At 39.0% G+C, this 19514-nt stretch overlaps 1 protein-coding gene across 1 annotated transcript; it reads right to left on the bottom strand.

The window, feature by feature from the left end:
- Positions 1-10043: 10043 nt before the first annotated feature.
- LOC139452288 (uncharacterized) lies at positions 10044-19177 on the bottom strand. Its single transcript, XM_071233697.1, has 5 exons — positions 19096-19177; positions 13353-13729; positions 12369-12462; positions 11798-11886; positions 10044-10100 (listed from the first exon to the last, which is right to left on the bottom strand). Exons 1-5 carry the CDS (start codon positions 19175-19177, stop codon positions 10044-10046), a joined length of 699 nt encoding a protein of 232 aa, XP_071089798.1.
- Positions 19178-19514: the final 337 nt, after the last annotated feature.

The following is a 19514-nucleotide window of genomic DNA, read 5'->3' as shown; positions in this document are numbered from 1 at the left end:
TTGAGATCAAAATTTCTATCTAATTTAGATATTAGACACAAAGACAATCAATTAATGATCAATTTGTTGAATTCCAACAATGAAGACGATACATGTATTTCGGCTAAGCTGGATATATATTATGCTGTGTCACGCTGATTTGTCATGTACGTGTTGAAACTGAACTGTACTATGGCCTTACATACTGAATAAACCGTCTGTCTGACTGTCTGGTTTACAGTACGTACAGTTATATTGTCCAGTGTACGCGTGCGATAATTGCTTAACGTTTATATTTTACAGGCGTTGTTTACAGTGTGACCATCACAAAAATTGTTTATAGTGCGTCCTTTAATGATATGGTTTATAGTGCGTACTTAACCGATATGGTTTATGGTGCGTACTATACCCATATGGTTTATTGTGGGTATTTTTCCGATATGGTTTATAGTGCCTAATTTACCGATATGGTTTTTAGTGCGTACTTTAATAATATGGTTCACAGTGCGTACTTTACCAGTATGGTTTATTGTGGGTACTTTTCCGATATGGTTTATAGTGCCTACTTTACCGATATGGTGTTTAGTGCGTACTTTAATAATATGGTTCACAGTGCGTACTTTACCAATATGGTTTATTGTGCGTAATCTTCCGATATGGTTTATAGTGCGTACTTTAATGATATGGTTTAAAGTGCGTACTTTGTTGATATGGTTATAGATTGTACTTTAATGATATGGTTTATAGTGCGTACTTTAATGATATGGTTCATAGTTTGTACTCTTCCGATATGGTTTACAGTGCGTACTTTGCCGATGTGGTTTTTAGTGCGTACTTTAATAATATGGTTTATAGTGCGTACTTTACCGATATGGTTTATTGTGCGTACTCTTCCGATATGGTTTATAGTTTGTACTTTAATGATATGGTTTATAGTGAGTACTTTATTGATATGGTTTATAGTGCGTACTTTAATGATATGGTTTATTGTTCGTACTTTAATGATATTGTTCATAGTATGTACTTTTCCGATATGGTTTATAGTGCCTACTTTACCGATATGGTTTTTAGTGCGTACTTTACCGATATGGTTTGTTGTGCGTACTTTAATGATATGGTTTATAATGCGTAGTTTATTGATATGGTTATAGTTTGTACTTTAATGATATGGTTTATTGTGCGTACTTTAATGATATGGTTTATTGTGCGTACTTTAGCGATATGGTTTATTGTTCGTACTTTAATGATATGGTTTATAGTGCGTACTTTAATGATATGGTTTATAGTGTGTTCTCTACCGATATGGTTTATTGTTCGTACTTTAATGATATGGTTTATAGTGCGTACTTTGTTATGGTTTATAGTGTGTACTCTACCGATATGGTTTATAGCGTCACTTTACTGGTCTCCACGTCATGCCTGGTGCTAGGTGTTTACTGTGTGATTGCACATGCCACGTGGTATTTTCTTTCATCATATTACAAGGAAGTCCGTGATTTACAAGTACTACTCATGGTTCACAAACACATTCGTTTTTCCAAATAATGAATTTACACTAAAATAACGCTTCGATTTGGGGGCATTTGCATTGATAGATATGTCGAGAATTAAAAATAAGTCTGAGATTTGTAAACGTGAATGATTGGCCTGTCCTCGTGTAGTCCTGTGCGAGATGCCATGCATGTGAGACATTAGGTGTGACGCATGTAATGACATATTACATCAACCCATGTGTAGGTCATGTCCTGGTATACGCAGTGGCTTGTTGACAGGTGCGCGCCCCGGGGTACAAGGAGGTGTGACAGTGCAAAGAGATGTGAAGGAACATCACTTGATTGAACAATTAAGTGGCACGGTCTTTATCCACTGCAATATGCTGTTTCCTGCCAATCTTTAAAGCCGAAAAGGAAAGATTATACATTAACATGTCGATGACTTCACAAGATGCCAAATGAAATATATATCCTAAACGTTTTCTGAAACAAATGTATTTTTATTAGAGTGAATGAGTTTGGTTTAACGCCGCTTTTAACAGTATTCCAGTCATATCACGGCGTGTCAGCTTAATGTGAGAGGAAACCCACGAGCACTGGCAATGGAGGCAACTCTGCACAGCGAATCGCGGCGCCTTAGACGGCTGGGCCACCCATGCCCCCTATTTTTATTAGAAAAAAAAACAATTATGCTGAAAGGAATAAATTCTCATTTAGCTTCAGTGTTCTCCCGTGACACAATCGTGAAGAAACCTAATCCTTTCGTCACGTATTACGTCAATGTCGAGCTGACGCCAACGCAAGGAATGACCAATTTTTTTTTAAATTAGCATTTTGTTAGCATTTTAAAATGAATTTAAGGTTAATACCAATAAAATGGGTTATGTCTTAATTTTATTAACGATATAGCAACACATGTGCTTCAGATTAAACTTCACATTTATGAGGTGAGATGAGGTGAAATGGGGCTTAACGTCGCGTTGAAGATTATTGCACTTATATAGCGACGTGCATGCACGTGTGTGTTTGTGTGCCTGCTTGTACTAGTGCACACTGATGCCGATTTATAGTGCTAGCCCACAGAGTAACAATGCCGCAGTTTAACATGAATACCCGGACAGGATAACTCTTAGATATTATATTATTTTTAAAAATAATTCATATTTGGGTGGGCACAAGTGGTGTTTGGAGTGAGCAACTGACGTGTACAAGTATGTAATATCCACGAATGTTCGTGACAATTTTTTTCCGTCAATCAATCTGCATAACCCCCTTCAATCAAATGAAGTATGTGCACATGTTTAAATTATAAACCTTCAGGCAGGTGTGTTTTTTCGAAAACTTTCGTTTTAAGTGTGTGCTGCGCGGATATGGTTTCAAGTGTGTGTTTTACGAACATGGTCTATAGTGTCTAGTTTACGGATATGGTTTATAGCGTCTAATTTACGGATATGGTTTATAGTGTTTAGTTTACGGATATGGTTTATAGCGTCTAATTTACGGATATGGTTTATAGTGTCTAGTTAAAGGATATGGTTTATAGCGTCTAGCTTACGGATAGGGTTTATAGCGTCTAGTTTACAGATATGGTTTATAGAGTCTTGTTAACGGACATGGTCTATAGTGTCTAGTTTACGGATATGGTTTATAGCGTCTAGTTTACGGATATGGTTTATAGCGTCTAGTTTACCGATATGGTTTATTGCATCTACTTTACAGATATGGTCTATAGTGTCTAGTTTACAGATATGGTTATAGCGTCTAGTTTACGGATATGCTTTATAATGTCTAGTTTACAGATATTGTTTATAGTGTCTAGTTTACGGATATCATTTATAGCATCTAGTTAACGGGTATGGTTTATTGCGTCTAGTTGACGGATATAGTTTAAAGTATCTAGTTTACGGATGTGGTTTATAGCATCTAGTTTACATATATTGTTTATAGCGTCTAGTTTATGGATATGGTGTATAATGTCTAGTTTACGGATATGGTTTATAGTGTCTAGTTTACAGCCATTGTTTATAGTGTCTAGTTTACGGATATGGTTTATAGCGTCTAGTTTACAGATATAGTTTATAGTGTCCAGTTTATGGATAGGGTATAGAGTGTCTAATTTACGGATATGGTTTATAGCGTCTAGTTTACGGATATGGCCTATAGCGTCTAGTTTACGGATATGGTTTATAGCCTCTATTTTACGGATATAGTTTAAAGTGTCTTCTAGGTTACGGATATGGTTTATTGCGTCTATTTTACAGATATAGTTTAAAGTGACTAGTTTACGGATATGGTTTATAGCGTCTAGTTTACGGATAAAGTTTAAAGTGTCTAGTTTACAGATATGGTTATAGCGTCTAGTTTACGGATATGGTTTATAGCGTCTAGTTTACGGATATGGTTTATAGCGTCTAGTTTACATATATTGTTTATAGCATCTAGTTTATGGATATTGTTTATAGCATCTAGTTTACAGATATGGTGTATAATGTCTAGTTTACGGATATGGTTTATAGTGTCTAGTTTACAGCTATTATTTAAAGTGTCTAGTTTACGGTTATGGTTTATAGCGTCTAGTTTACAGATATAGTTTACAGCGTCTAGTTTATGGATAGGGTTTATAGTGTCTAATGTACTGATATGTTTTATAGTGTCTAATGTACGGATATGGTTTATAGTGTCTAGTTTATGGATATGAATTATAGTTTCTACTTTATGGAATAGGTTTATGGCGTCTAGTTTACGGATATGGTTTATAATGTCTAGTTTACGGATATGGTTTATAGCGGCTAGTTTACAGATATTGTTTATAGAGTCTTGTTTACGGATATGGTTTATAGCATCTAGTTTACGGATATAGTTTATAGTGTCTAGTTTACGGATATGGTCTATAGCGTCTAGTTTACGGATATGGTTTATAGCCTCTATTTTACGGATATAGTTTAAAGTGTTTTCTAGGTTACGGATATGGTTTATTGCGTCTATTTTACGGATATAGTTTAAAGTGACTTGTTTACGGATATGGTTTATAGTGTCTAGTTTACAGCTATTGTTTATAGTGTCTAGTTTACAAATATGGTTATAGCGTCTAGCTAAAGGATATGCTTTATAATGTCTAGTTTACAGATATTGTTTATAGTGTCTAGTTTACGGATATCATTTATAGCATCTAGTTTACGGATATGGTTTATAGCGTCTAGTTTACAGCTATTATTTAAAGTGTCTAGTTTACGGTTATGGTTTACAGCGTCTAGTTTATGGATAGGGTTTATAGTGTCTAATGTACGGATATGGTTTATAGTGTCTAGTTTCCGGATATGACTTATAGTTTCTAGTTTATGGAATAGGTTTATGGCGTCTAGTTTACGGATATGGTTTATAATGTCTAGTTTACGGATATGGTTTATAGCGGCTAGTTTACAGATATTGTTTATAGTGTCTAGTTTACAGATATGATTTATAGTGTCTTGTTTACGGATATGGTTTATAGCATCTAGTTTACGGATCTAGTTTATAGTGTCTAGTTTACGGATATGGTTTATAGTGTCTAACTTGCGGATATGTATGGTTTTAAGTGTGTGCTTTGCGAACACAGTTTATAGCGTCTAGTTTACGGATATGCCGTTTGGGGTGAATCATATTGTAGGAAGAAAGGAAAACTTTTATATTTTACAAGATATTCATATCTCTTAAAATAATGAAAACATAATGAGAAAAGAATGGGATTTAGAATGCATTGTGACTCCTTACAACTCTAATTCTAGGGGTGTCGCAATTCTCTTTAATAATAACGTAGAGTTAACGTTACACAAAGGTGAGGATGGACATTTGATCAAACAAGGTAATACAGTGGAGAGGATACGATTGTCACTCACTAATATGTATTATGTGACGATATTGATGACATTGGTAATGAATCGTTGGTGATAAGTGGCGACTGGAATCAGGTACTAAGTCCTTTGATAGACTAGTATGAAAACTATAGAAATATTAATAACCCTGGAGATTAAAAAGGTGTTAGATAAATATTTAATCTTACTGATTTTTGGCGAGAATTAAACACTGACAAAAATAAGTTCACTTGGTGGAAAAAAGTCCTGAAAATATGGATATGTAGATACACTGAAGACATTTTCAAAATTACTTCTACGACGATAACCATGAACAGAGGAGTTATTGCATGTATCCTGCAGCCAAATAAAGAAAGTCCCTCGCTGAATAACTGGAGACCCATATCGTTATTAAATGCTTTGTACAAGATGATAAGTGCTTGCATAACAAAGAGAATTCAACAAACTTTAAATGTTCTCATTCATGACAATCAGACCTGATGTGTTCCTGGTAGATGCAAGGTTAATTACTATTAATAGACTTTTAAAAAGCATTCGATACAGTTTCCAAGTGTTTCATAATGTTGGTGTTAGAAAAATTGGGATTCGGTAAAATAAATATTACAAATTGGGCCAATATTCTGATTTTAAATGCTACCTCTTTTATTATTCAAACAGACATCTATCAACTGAGTTTATTAGGTATTCTGATAAGGACATATAACAATTTACATGGGATTACCTTAAATGTCACATAACACATAACATAAACTACGGACGATACCAAATTATTTCTAGACGGCTCTGGTGCCTCCCTTATCGAAACCATAAACACGTTATACAAATTTTACAAAATGTCTCGACTAAAAATAAATATCGTTAAAACTAAGGCAATATGGTAAGGCCCAGTGGCAGGAAGTCAACGAAATCTCAATCAAGAGTTAAATTTAGACTGGAAGAATGGAGATTTTGAAGAATGATAAATAACAATAAATTCCCATGTAACAGATCTTAGGGTGATAAACACCAGAAAACGAAAAAAAAAATCAAAAGAATTCTTTCAAAATCGAGAAAACGAAATCTTACTTTGATTGGCAAAATCACTGTAATTAAAATATTGGCATATACTAATATAACTTCCAAAACCTCAAAACAAATGTATTAAACATGAGAGATAAACGAGATAAACGATGTGTTCTTCAAATGTATGTGGAATGATAACAAGGATAAGATACGGAAATACGTGAATACGGAAATACGGAAAATACGTGAATACGGAAATACGTTAATGCAGAAATAGGGAAATACGAAGAGGGTGGTTAAATGTTGGAACTTTTATTGACTCCTTAGATTCCAATCATATCACGGCGTGTCAGCTTAATGTGGGAGGAAAGCCCCAAGTGATACAGGTCTCAGACGTTTACCACTTGGTGAAACCCACGAGCACGGGTATGGTGCTGACAAACCTAGAAACATAATCGGATTCGAACCCACAATCATAGGTTTCTGGCGTGCCCAAGGGACGCAACTCTGCACAGCGAATCGCGGCGCCTTAGACGACTGGGCCACCCGTGCCCCCTTGTTTATGCAGTAATACTTCACTCGAACATATCAAAGGCACTGAAAGCATGGCCACTCCGTAAGCTAACATGAGGTTGGCACCTCTAAAGAAAACCAGATCGGAAAAGTGAAGTTTGTGCGAGAATTGTCCTCACGCGGCACTGGATCCACCTTTGGCTATAAAATTACGCAGAGGTGGAAAATATCAAAGTTCGATTTGATGGTGTAAATTAAACTGCAAATATTAAACCGGTTTTTAACAAAGACACTTCTAAGAGTTGTCCGAGAATTTATTCTGCGTTGAAAAACAGTAAATTTCTCCGCCTTTTATCGTTATAAAAGTACTGTGCGACGATTTGTCTTTATTTAGAAGCTTTACGGAAACTGTGAGCGAATAAAATATTGCCTAATATCTGAACGACATAACTATATATCAAATGGAGTTATATGCGTATGTATAACGACATACATTCAATGCCAAGAAATAGCATGCAGTAAATGACGAAAACTGATTTTTCTCTATGACGTCGATAGGCGACAGAGAGGTTACACACGTACAAAGAAAAGGGGGCATAACTCCGTTATGCTTAGCACTAGTTTATTGTAACTCAGGTCACTTGGTGAGAATTAGCTGTGGGAAAGGACAATATATATTCTTGGTGTTTTGTGCACGAGGAACCAAACCATTCCAACACAAATATCGATATTGAAACTGTATACGTTTAGTTATAAAAAAAACACCATAAGAAATGATGAAATCGTACTTCATAAAAAAAGAGGTAATGGATGGCCCTGTCTAACCTATAATGTAGTCCTTACATTCCAACATTCCCCTGAATGTGTTAGTGTAATTTGACTAATGTTGCACCATTATTAATGGAGCACTAGCCTTATCATCAAATGTAATGGTATACCAAAAGGAAAATTGAAATATCTATATGACCTCATGGCTGGTTTTATGTCTTTGATAACGTCGACACTGGTATTTCGATTAATATAATTATATCTGCCTTAATTTTCGTTCATGGTAAGGAAAATCTCGATGTGTAGAACGGAATTTGACGCTTTTTCGACGCAACATACAATGACTGCTTTCACCAAGTAAATTTTTATAAACAATTTGATAGGTTTTTTTTAGTGTATCTTAATTTGACAAGACACGGACCTGTTTGGCATCAATTTACGTTATGAAATACCAGAAGAATATTTCAAAACAACCAAAATTATATTCAATATTGGACATATATTTGTTCATTATTATGTGATTATTTCTCTTCATCTCGTCTCAGGATTACACAATAAAAGATGCGAAGAAAGCTCTATTGGTATAGAATTATCAGGATAATCGTGTAAGGTTGAACCAACGGGGTATATGGCATTTCAACGAATAATATTATCCATTTTGTTAAAGTAATATATTCAGTTTTCGTTGTAAAATAAAATGTAACCGCTATTCATGGACATTGGTTATATGAACTTATAACATCAACCCCCAAACTGACGACGTTGACGATTGAAGACCCTTGCACGACTATAATATGGCTGTCTTAATGACGTTATGTCTCACGTGATCGACCGGCCCCTGGCAAGTCATGGGCGTTGTCCTGCTCTAGATAACGTCTTCAAAGAGATGATAGTGTGTTGAGACAAACATTAAACTGTCTGGCAACTTCATTTTGCCCCGGGGGCACGGGTGGCCCAGTCATCTTAGGCGCCGCGATTCGTTGTTTAGAGTTGAGTCCCTTGGTCACGCCAGAAACCTGGTTCACCCCGATTATGTGTCTAGGTTTCACCGAAGCGGTATCACTCGGGGCTTTCCTCCCATATTAAGCTGACTCGCCGTGATATAAGTGGAATACTGTTAAAAGCGACGTTAAACCCAACTCACTCACTCACTCACTCATTTTGCGCCATTCCCGCAGTGCAGGATGTGTAGTGTATAACAGTTTGTGCCAAGTCATACCCTGTGTGACACATTGCAGGATCTATAGTATCCTATCCATATCCTGTCAGATATTGTGCAGGATGTGTAGTGTATAACAGTTTGTGCCAAGTCATACCCTGTGTGACACATTGCAGGATCTATAGTATCCTATCCATATCCTGTCAGATATTGTGCAGGATGTGTAGTGTATAACAGTTTGTGCCAAGTCATACCCTGTGTGACACATTGCAGGATCTATAGTATATATCAATTAGTGCTATTAGACTAACATCTGATTTGAACATATCGTACAGAAAAAACAGTTGTTCAATAATCTTAATATAAAATTATTAAATAGGAGCCCAGAGACTCTCTTCATTTTCCTGATACTGCAGAAATCTAGACTTGCCAAACATTATCGACTTGCATGGGCTGTACTTGATATATTTGTATCAGGGTCTGTAAGATAGACTAGCTATCCATATCCTGTCAGATATAGTGCAGGGTGTGTAGTGTATAACAGTTAGTAATTGTCCATGTCACACAGTACACATTGAGCCTCTGTAGTGTGTTACCTACTTCTCACACTCCGTAATAAGGTGAGTGAGTGAGCATGGTTTTACGCCGCTTTCATCAATACTCCAGCAATATCACGGAAATGGGCTTCACACATTGTACCCATGTCGGGAATCGAACCCGGGTCTTCGGTGTGACGAGCGAACGCTTTAACCACTAGGCTACCCGGCCGCCCCTCGTAATAAGGTGAAAGCTCTGTAGTGTACCACATGAGCTTACACAGTAATAATATTTGCCCCATCCCCTGGCTCCACCTCCAAGCTGCACACCCAACCAACCACCACAAAGTAATTTGTTAAAACATTATCAATGTCAACCAGCATAGATAAATAAATAAATAAAAAGTCTTACAAAAAGACATTTTATTGAGCAATGAGTTGACATGACACCTTAAACCAAATCCAAAAGCACAGTCATCCTAGGCCTTTTAGAGTTATCAAAACTGCAAACAATAATTCGATAGTACTAAATATTTTTATGTTGCAATTATCAAATGAAACGTACAATGAGTATACTTTGTATTATCATGATAAGGTATGTATCGATATATGTAGTATCGCGGACACACACCACGCAGAACACGTCATTGTAAACTGGGGGCATCTTGGGTGTGAATGGACTGGCATCAGTCGCAGTGTTCACGTCGGGTAGGCCGGGTATGCGGGTATGTGGCGCCGGACATCAGAACAGGCTGGATATACTGAAGAACCCGGGATTGACACACGGGAAGTATACAAACTGAAGTATAATCAAGTCACAGATGTTAAATAAAGGACGGCTTGATGAAGAAAGGTGACCGTTCTGGTGATACAATGATATACATACATGTTAGCATGCATACAAACGCACGCACGCACGCACGCACGCACGCACGCACGCACGAACGCACGCACGAACGCGCGCACGCACATACACTGATACACACGCAGGCAGGCTGGCAGGCAGGCGGGCAGGCAGGCACGCACGCATGCACGCACGCACACACACACAACCCACCACCACCACAAGTACTGTAGTCGAACTGACTGTAGACGAAATGAACTGTGGTCGAAAGAAGGCTGCATCGCCACCGATGGAGCAACATTAGCTCACCTTTTCGCGAACACCTGGTATTAGCACATGCTCACGGTAGAGTCGGTATCGTGAAATGGACGTTGCTTTCAGCTTGTATACCTCATGATTGTGAAAATGGTTTTGTCGCTTTATTAAAATACTGTGACGTGTCAGCACAAGGCTACACCACGTGTTTTCAACCTAATGTTGCGTTCATTTCCGTTCAACCATAAACTATTTGTGAAGGTACATACATACACGGACACATCATATGGTCTTTTTTCTCACCAAGGAAATGCACTATTGCACCATGTCCATTTGATGATTAATGTAATGCTTAACGCTGTTCCGTACCACCAACGGCAAACAGGAGTGTTCGTCATCTTTCAGGATATGTATAGAGAGATGATGAAACAGATTCGGCACTTTTTTATGAAGGAAACAAAAATCGACATGATCAGTCATAGAATGGACGGATATCATGATGGATTCATGACAGATCATGAGCAGTAACACCCTGAACATACATGTACGTTGAAGAAAATTATCTACCTATCCTCCTGATTATATTGACACGTTTTTCCGCCAGCATTCGACACATCATTATAAATGTTCATTGCAATGTGTCAGAGTGTTAAAGATACATGCGTTAAAGGAATTTCATGCTCGTACCATAGCCAAATTCATCACCTGATAAAACATATTTTTTTCGCAAGGTAAACCCATTAAAACATTATATACAGGAGGCAATGAATAAGGGGACGTGTTATTTTTAGACCTTACATAACACTACTTTGATAAAAATAATAATGTTTATGATATAATGTCCATTTCAATATTTCATTTCACTCACATGAACAAGTGTGTGTATGTATGTGTGTGGATGTGTGTGTGCTTGTGTGTGTGAGTATGTATTCGTGTATGCGTGCGTCTGTATATGCGTGTGTGTATCGCTGTGTGTTTGTGTGTATGTATACGTGTAAGTGCGTGTTTCTCTGTGTGTGCGTGTTTGTATGGCAGTACGCGTGTGTTTGTGCCTGCATGCCTCTGTGTATGTGTGTATATGTATGCGCGTGTGTGTGTCTCCCTGCCTGTGTGTGTGTATGCGTGTGTTGGAGATTGGATGTCATTTTGAGTATTTCATATGTACATATATATAGATACATATGTAAGTTTTCCACTACACCTGATATTTCCTTCAGCTTATATATATAAAATACATATATATACGCACACATATAGCCAAATGCATGCACGCACGCACACACACACACACACACACAAATAAAACACACACACACGCACGCACGCACGTACGCACGCGCACGCACACACAAACACACACACAAACACAATTCGTTACTGCATAAAGATATAGATACCTCGTCGAACTCGCCCACATAGTTGTCTAGGCCCCTGCCGGCCCCTATCTGCAGAGGACAGTCACTGCGGCCGATGTAGTCGTTCACATCTGCACAACAAACAAACAACATGTAAACTAGAATACACTACACATTTTGTTCCAGGGACATAAAAAACAAGGGATTATTTCACCTTTTTCCCTTATACATGTGGGCGAGTAGTTGGCTCTTACACGGCTTTGAACAGTACTTCATTTTCATCAAGGCGTGTGGAGTCGATGTGTGTGTGTGTGTGGGGGGGGGGGGGGGGGGGGGGGGGGGCAGTCGTCTAAAGCGCCGCAATTCGCGTCCCTGAGGCACGCCAGAAACCTATTAGTGTGGATTCGAATCCCGGTACACCCCGATTATGTTTCTAGGTTTGTCAGCACCATACCTGTGCTCGTGGGTTTCACCGAAGTGGTAAACGTCTGAGACCTACATCACTTCGCGCTTTCCTCCCACATTAAGCTGACATGCGTGACATAACTAGGATATTGTTAAAACCGGCGTTAAGCCCAACTCACTCACTAATGTCTATTGTTTAATGACTCACCTTTAGCGAATGTCTGTCTCGGTTGGCCTCCTACCTGGACTTCAAAGGCCGTCTCGTTCTGGGCGATCTGCACCAGCACCTCCTGGCGGACGTTCTACAGAGGAGGAAACCGGGATGAAAGTAACCCTAGTGCACACGTGAGGAGAAAGGATGTTTAACGTCCATTCAAGTTTATTGCATTTATATAGCGACGTGGGTGCCCAACGATGATCAGTTCCACAATTAGTTCCATCCAGAACCAATATTGCCAGTGTAAATGTATCGTGGTAAAAACTGTTCCATGGGAATAATACCCCTTGAGAAATATAGCACAAGGAACATTTGTTTGCAACATATATCTCTGACAATTGCACGTATTGGGTACAAGTACCATATTTTATCTATTGGTTTGACACGGCCGCGGAACGAACCACCCACTCTCAGGTCCGCTGGCATGTGCTTTATCCACTGACCCATGAGGCGGCCCCGAACTCACAGTGTGCATCGAAACTCTTTACCAGGAACATGAACCACGGGTTTAAAGGATGGGAGTGGCTTCCCCCACATAAGTTTCATGAGTGAAGGTTTGACAAACAAAACTGTCGCTGTCACTCTTAAAATGTAGATAGGCAATATAGAATAACCAACTCGAACTTACACAGGTAACACAGACCTTCACTCGTGATTGAACTCTATTAAAATGGTCCCTTCCCCGTTGAATACAGCGGCGGGATATACTTGCGGTTGGAACGCAACATTTTAACCACAAGGCTCCCTAAACTAACAGCTTGTCTCTGAATTGAACATATTTTACAGGAAAACAGTTGTTAAATTATTGTTATAAAATACCGTAAAAATTCTCTCTTCATTTTCTGATACTGCAGTTATCTAGACTTGCCAAACATTATAGACTTGCATGGGCTGTATTGGATATATTTGTTTCAGGGTCTGTATGACAGACTATAGGCTCCCACCGCCACTATCATCTACTAACATGAGCCTTACCACGTTGATGTTTCTCACAGTGATGTTCATATCCCTGTCGTCGTTCGTCATCTTAAGACTGAGGGTCGTCGTTGCGAGCTCATTGTGACGCCGTTCCTGTCGCAGCTTGAACTCTATGGTGGGTGGAGTGTCCACGCAGCCGTTGCTGAGTATGGCCACGTCACGGAAGGTATGCTGTCCCATGTACTTAAAGATGAAGGCGATGGAGAAAGAGGGCCGCAGAGGGTTCTGCTGGAACATGGGCAGGGATAGGAACGACGTGCCGTCGAAGTGGGCGCGGTCAGTGACGACAATGTTGCCTGTGGAGGTTTGGTCGCATCTGTGGCTGAACTCCTTGAAGCTCTGGTCGTAGGAGAAGCGACAGGATTCCTCGCAGCCTGGTCAACAAACATGAGGTGAAGTCTATGATTGGCATTTAGAGGTAGGAAGAACATGGTCAAGAATGCATGACTCTTTAATGGACAGCAACTTATTTTATTCTTTGTGACGACGATTCGGAGCCTCTTTTTCCCCCTTAATCAACAAACATTTGGTGGTTGTCTGAACTGAACTGAACTTTTATTTACACTCAGGCCGCTATCAGCGGAATCAGAGGTACAAAATTATTTCAACAACATAATACACATGCATATAAATAAAGAAGAGATACAAAAAACATCTTTGCCGAGCATGCATGCATATTTATACAGATTCACTAGTAGACTCATGATACCGTACAAATATTGTACGTCATGAAATGTGTGCATGACACATCCTTTCAAAATATAAGCAACAGTTTACCCTTCTTTGAAGGAAAACGGGTAAATGTATGTTGTAATCATCCTCCTTCTGGTGAATTCTCATAAAACTGAAGCCACATGGGCGTATTCCTATTAAAATGAAGCTCTTATGTGCTTATTCCTATCAAAATGAAGCTGATGTGCGTGTATTAATATTAAAATGACGCTCTTATGGGAGTATTCTAATTAAAATGAAGCTCCTTTGGGCGTATGCGTGTTAAAATGAAACTCACATGGCCTTATGTCAAGTTCTATTAAAATGAAACTTAAAAGGGCATATGCCTATTGATATGAAGCTCATATCGGCGTATGTCTATTAAGATGAAGCTCATATCGGCGTATGTCTATTCAGATGAAGCTCATATCGGTGTATGTCTATTCAGATGAAGCTCATATCGGTGTATGTCTATTCAGATGAAGCTCATATCGGCGTATGTCTATTCAGATGAAGCTCATATCGGCGTATGTCTATTGATATGAAGCTCATATCGGCGTATGTCTATTAATATGAAGCTCATATCGGCGTATGTCTATTGATATGAAGCTCATATCGGCGTATGTCTATTAATATGAAGCCATATCGGCGTATGTCTATTGATATGAAGCTCATATCGGTGTATGTCTATTAAGATGAAGCTCATATCGTGTATGCCTATTGATATGAAGCTCATATCGGCGTATGCCTATTAATATGAAGCTCATATCGGTGTATGTCTATTAAGATGAAGCTCATATCGGCGTATGTCTATTCAGATGAAGCTCATATCGGCGTATGTCTATTAATATGAAGCTCATATCGGTGTATGTCTATTAATATGAAGCTCATATCGGTGTATGTCTATTAATATGAAGCTCATATCGTGTATGTCTATGCAGATGAAGCTCATATTGGTGTATGCCTATTGATATGAAGCTCATATCGGTGTATGTATATTAATATGAAGCCCATATCGGCGTATGTCTATTCAGATGAAGCTCATATCGGTGTACGTCTATTCAGATGAAGCTCATATCGGCGTATGTCTATTAATATGAAGCTTATATCGGTGTATGTCTATTAATATGAAGCTCATATCGGCGTATGCCTATTAATATGAAGCTCATATCGGCGTATGTCTATTGATATGAAGCTCATATCGGCGTATTTGAATTACCACAGATGTAATCTGAAGAAGAATCAACAACAAAACAAACAGTTTCAGTACCGTCTACATGGCAACTGAGAGGAAGGTCAAGGTTACAACGTTTTAGGTAAAGAAAGACCCTGCGACTTTGCTATCACGGCGCTGTAAAAAATAGTTTCTCTTTCATGTTTCCTCCAGTGCAGGTAAACGACAAAAGTATCATCTTCCCGAGGTAAGGGAATTAACTGACAATAAAAGTCCAGTTCCACAAGTTTTAGTTTTTCCATCTGACAAGGCCTCAAATAACATTACCATTATATGTAAGCATGTCTACATTGATTATTTGATCAAAGAACTTAGTGAGTGAGTGAGTGAGTGAGTGAGTATGGTTTTACGCCGCTTTTAGCAATATTCCAGCAATATCACGGCGGGGGACACCAGAAATGGGCTTCACAATTTGTACCCACAAAGAACTTAGTACAAGTGACATATCACATTACGTCACATATAAGACCAGTATGTTAACTGAGGAAGAAATCTTCCAAAACCATGCATCAGTACTAACGACTCTTAAAGCTGAAGACTCTTTTTTACTGGATTCCAACGCTCCATAAACATCCGTACAAGGAGAGGCATATTGCTGGGTCCAGCAAATGTACCACCAAATCCCTATCTCAAAGATTAACCACAATCTTTAATACAATCTAAGACAAATTATTTTTCACATAACGTATTTGAGACTAGTGGAATTTATAGTATGTGGATTTTCAAAAACCAATAGGATTTGCTTGACCTTTAACAATCTCAGAAAAGAACCACGTTCAGTTTTATCCCCAAAAAATAATTTTTCAACGTTGTACACCACTATCCTACATGGTAAACTTACGGTAAAACTTCATTTCTCGATCCATGGGGCTTTTGTTACAAAACGTGGGGCCCATACATATATTTACATATCTATCTTCAGAGGTTCATGTCAATTTGTCAAAATTCAAAGCAAATGCCATCTGAAGTTTACTGAGAAAACAATTTGTGAAATCATCAACTTCCACTAGACTGTATGACAAGAATGATGACTTCAACGTTCCAATAGCTAATTTTCCCTTTATGTCGAGCAATATTCCTGCATCTCCAGCCCGTGGTGTCTGCATTTCACAACCTTTGAGGTACAATCGAGCATGCTCTTTCTACCAAGATTCAAAGAGCGTCATACAACTCTTGCTCAGAAGTTGTTCCATCAAGGTTACAACTTTCAAGGCCTCAGTAGTTGATGGGGTGAAATTGGATTTAACGTCGCGTCCGAGATTATTGCACTTATAGAGCGACGTGACAGTACAGTATATATGACAGTAGCGCCCAGATGTCAAGCAAAGGTCATGGTCATGTGGGGTAAGTACTTCTAATTCCTTTTGATCACATTTAAACAATTTGTGCCTCACGGTTCTTTAGATGTACCTTTTTTAGCGTGTATTTCCTGGCCAAATATATTTTACGAGCGTTTCTTTAGACCATCCTCATGCACTTTGACACATAATATACTCTTTAAAAAGTAATAAATAAAAAACTTAAAATTTCAAAAATTGTAAGAGTTAATAGCTTCTAGTAATAGTTGCATGATAATAATCAACGAATTGGTAACACTTTACAACTGGTAGTGAAGTATCACAGCAGATGTTATGACCATCAACGATTCACTCGACCATGCATACTGTGTATAAGTCTCCCACTGGCGTCTTGAGGGCCCCACTCGCCTTGCAAACGGGACGACAAAGGGTTCGAGTATGCAGTGATCCTTTCATGCACAATATGTAGTGGGGTGCGCTCAGTCATGGCTATGCCACCCCACACCATAACCGATCAACTGCCAAATCTGTCTTAAGGTGTCTGGTTGACATTAGCTCGACGTTTATTTCGACGACGCCAGACACGACCACGCCTATCAATGAAGTGCAAAGTGAATCGAGAATCACTGAAACATGGCACGTGACCAGCGACGATTACCCCAGTTTCGACGTTGTGTTCAGTGTTGACGTCTGTTGGCAATATGGCGATTTGTAAGGGGTAGCACAACACGTCGCCGTCGAGCATGGAGACTGAAGAAGGTTTGCAGCAATTTCATTCGCCGTTTTATGCTCGATTTCGTAGGGCCTGGTTTCGAATCAATCAATCCTGTGCTCTTGCGCTGACCTGGGACGCCCTGAACGGGGACCATCGTCAACATCCTGGGTTTGTTGGTACCCGCGCCATAGTCTGCTAATCGCAGACTGTGGAACATTGCATGTATTGGCCACTGCACGCTGATGTCTGTTTCCACCGTTCAAATAGCCTGCAGACGCGGCATCGCTAAGTTACACATAAACACATGGAATCAAGTAAATCACATCTTTATAACAGGAATAAGATTGACAGAGATAATGGTCCACATAGATTACTCGACCTTCCTTGAAAGTGTCAAAATCAAGCATGACACCCTATCCTATGCACGTGTGTGGCGCTACTGCGAGAGGCACGTGCAATCTATAGGATGTGTTTTGGTGTGACGTTTTACAGACATTAAGGTTCTTGCATAGGATGTTTGTCCTCAACACTTATCCTTGTTTTAATACTTGGTATTAACATTTATATTTCATGATGCACTATTTTCTAAAGAGTTTATTAAACAAATATTTCTAAAAGGTGTTTCGTATAAGTCAGCGAAAGCACTTTTTCGTACTTTTTCGGCACCATTCCTGGTCTCACCTAAATGGCAAACGTCTCAGACCTGCAACTACCACATGAAGCTGTCCACCCGCCCTATAGCTATTACCGAAATACTGTTTAACTCTGCGTCTAACACAGCTCATTCAACACTACGACTTCAACCGCCAAGTATTCTTCATCACACTGAATGGGTTTTTTAAAACTAGTTTTAAAGAGGACAACATGAACAAACATTGCTCCTAAATCCTCTTGATGACGCGGAGGCTGTCTACATTCGTGTGTATCATAATGCAAATAATCAATCAAAATGTCTACGGACGGAATTTGATGAAACACCTATTACCATGTATTTACATCAACGTCCATAAGACCCGTGAAGACTCCGGGGTAGAATAGGTCTTCAGCAACCCATGCTTGCCGTAAAAGGTGACTATGCTTGTCGTAAAAGGCAACTAACGGGATCGGGTGGTCAGGCTCGCTGACTTGGTTGATGCATGTTTTCGATCCCAATTGCGAGGATCGATGCTCATGATATTAATCACTGGATTGTCTGGTCCAGACTCGAATATTTACAGACCGCCGTCATATAGCTGGAATATTGCTGAGTGCGGCGTTAAACAACAAACCAACCAACCGACCAACATCCATAATATCTTCAATTCTATTTTTAGAACATCTTTAATGTCACTTACTAACGTATCACATGTGAAATATGTAAAATGTTTCCATTAATAACTACTTATGATTTGAAATAGTTGCTATGACTTTTGATGAGATCATACTTATGTAGGGTTATTTCTACTTTTTCAATGTGTCTACTACACTTTTTTAAGCAGTTACTCACACCGTGAACTTTAGTCACATTTTTATAGCGTAATGGCACAGTTTTCCTATCAACACAGCGTTATATGTGATGTTCAAAAAGAACATTGATAATTATAACTCTTATAGCCCTACAGTAGGGGCGGTTAAGTAGCCTAGTGGTAAAAGCATTCGCTCGTCACGCCAAAGGCGTTGGTTCGATTCCCCAGATGGGTATATTCTGTGAAGCCCATTTCTGGTGTCCCAGCCATTATATTGATGGGATATTTAAAACAGCAGCTTAAAACCACACTCACCCACTCCACAGCAATAACTTACCTTTCACCGGAATCAACCATATTCCAACAAGCATGTAAAATATAAATGTTATTAACCACGTCTTTGTGAAACGAATATCCATTTTCGGAAGAGGAAAGAACTATTCCAGATTGCAATGACTGGACGTTGGAGTCCCCCCGAACAAGCCCGGCTTCTTACTGGCGTGTCTTCCACACCTGGGGCTGGGACGTTTGCACGAGTCAGCAACATTCGAAAACTGCATTTGTCTTTAACAAAATCAAGGCTGTGACAAGCAAAACATTGTCTGCCTAACGTCTTCATTGTCAGTGACGTCTGTCCTGTGTTAAGACACTGTAGGCTTCTACTGTTAGTTCGGCCAGCTGGGCCGTGTTTCAAATGTTAGAGTTGCCGCTAACAATGTGTGAGCCTCACGTCCCATCACATCCCATGTTGACAGA

Source organism: Haliotis cracherodii, unplaced genomic scaffold (genome assembly GCF_022045235.1).
Source record: "Haliotis cracherodii isolate W230 unplaced genomic scaffold, xgHalCrac1.p SCAF_9, whole genome shotgun sequence".
Lineage (NCBI taxonomy): Eukaryota > Metazoa > Mollusca > Gastropoda > Lepetellida > Haliotidae > Haliotis > Haliotis cracherodii.
Note: the sequence above shows the minus strand (reverse complement) of the source record. Positions and strands in the feature narration are given on the sequence as shown.

Coding starts and splice junctions, on each gene's coding strand:
- LOC139452288 (XM_071233697.1), bottom strand. CDS start 19,177: ATGGATATTCGTTTCACAAAGACGTGGTTAATAACATTTATATTTTAC. Junction 11,887..12,368: donor GAGACAGACATTCGCTAAAG/GTGAGTCATTAA, acceptor TTTGTTGTGCAG/ATGTGAACGACTACATCGGC. Junction 10,101..11,797: donor ATGTGGGCGAGTTCGACGAG/GTATCTATATCT, acceptor ATTATACTTCAG/TTTGTATACTTCCCGTGTGT.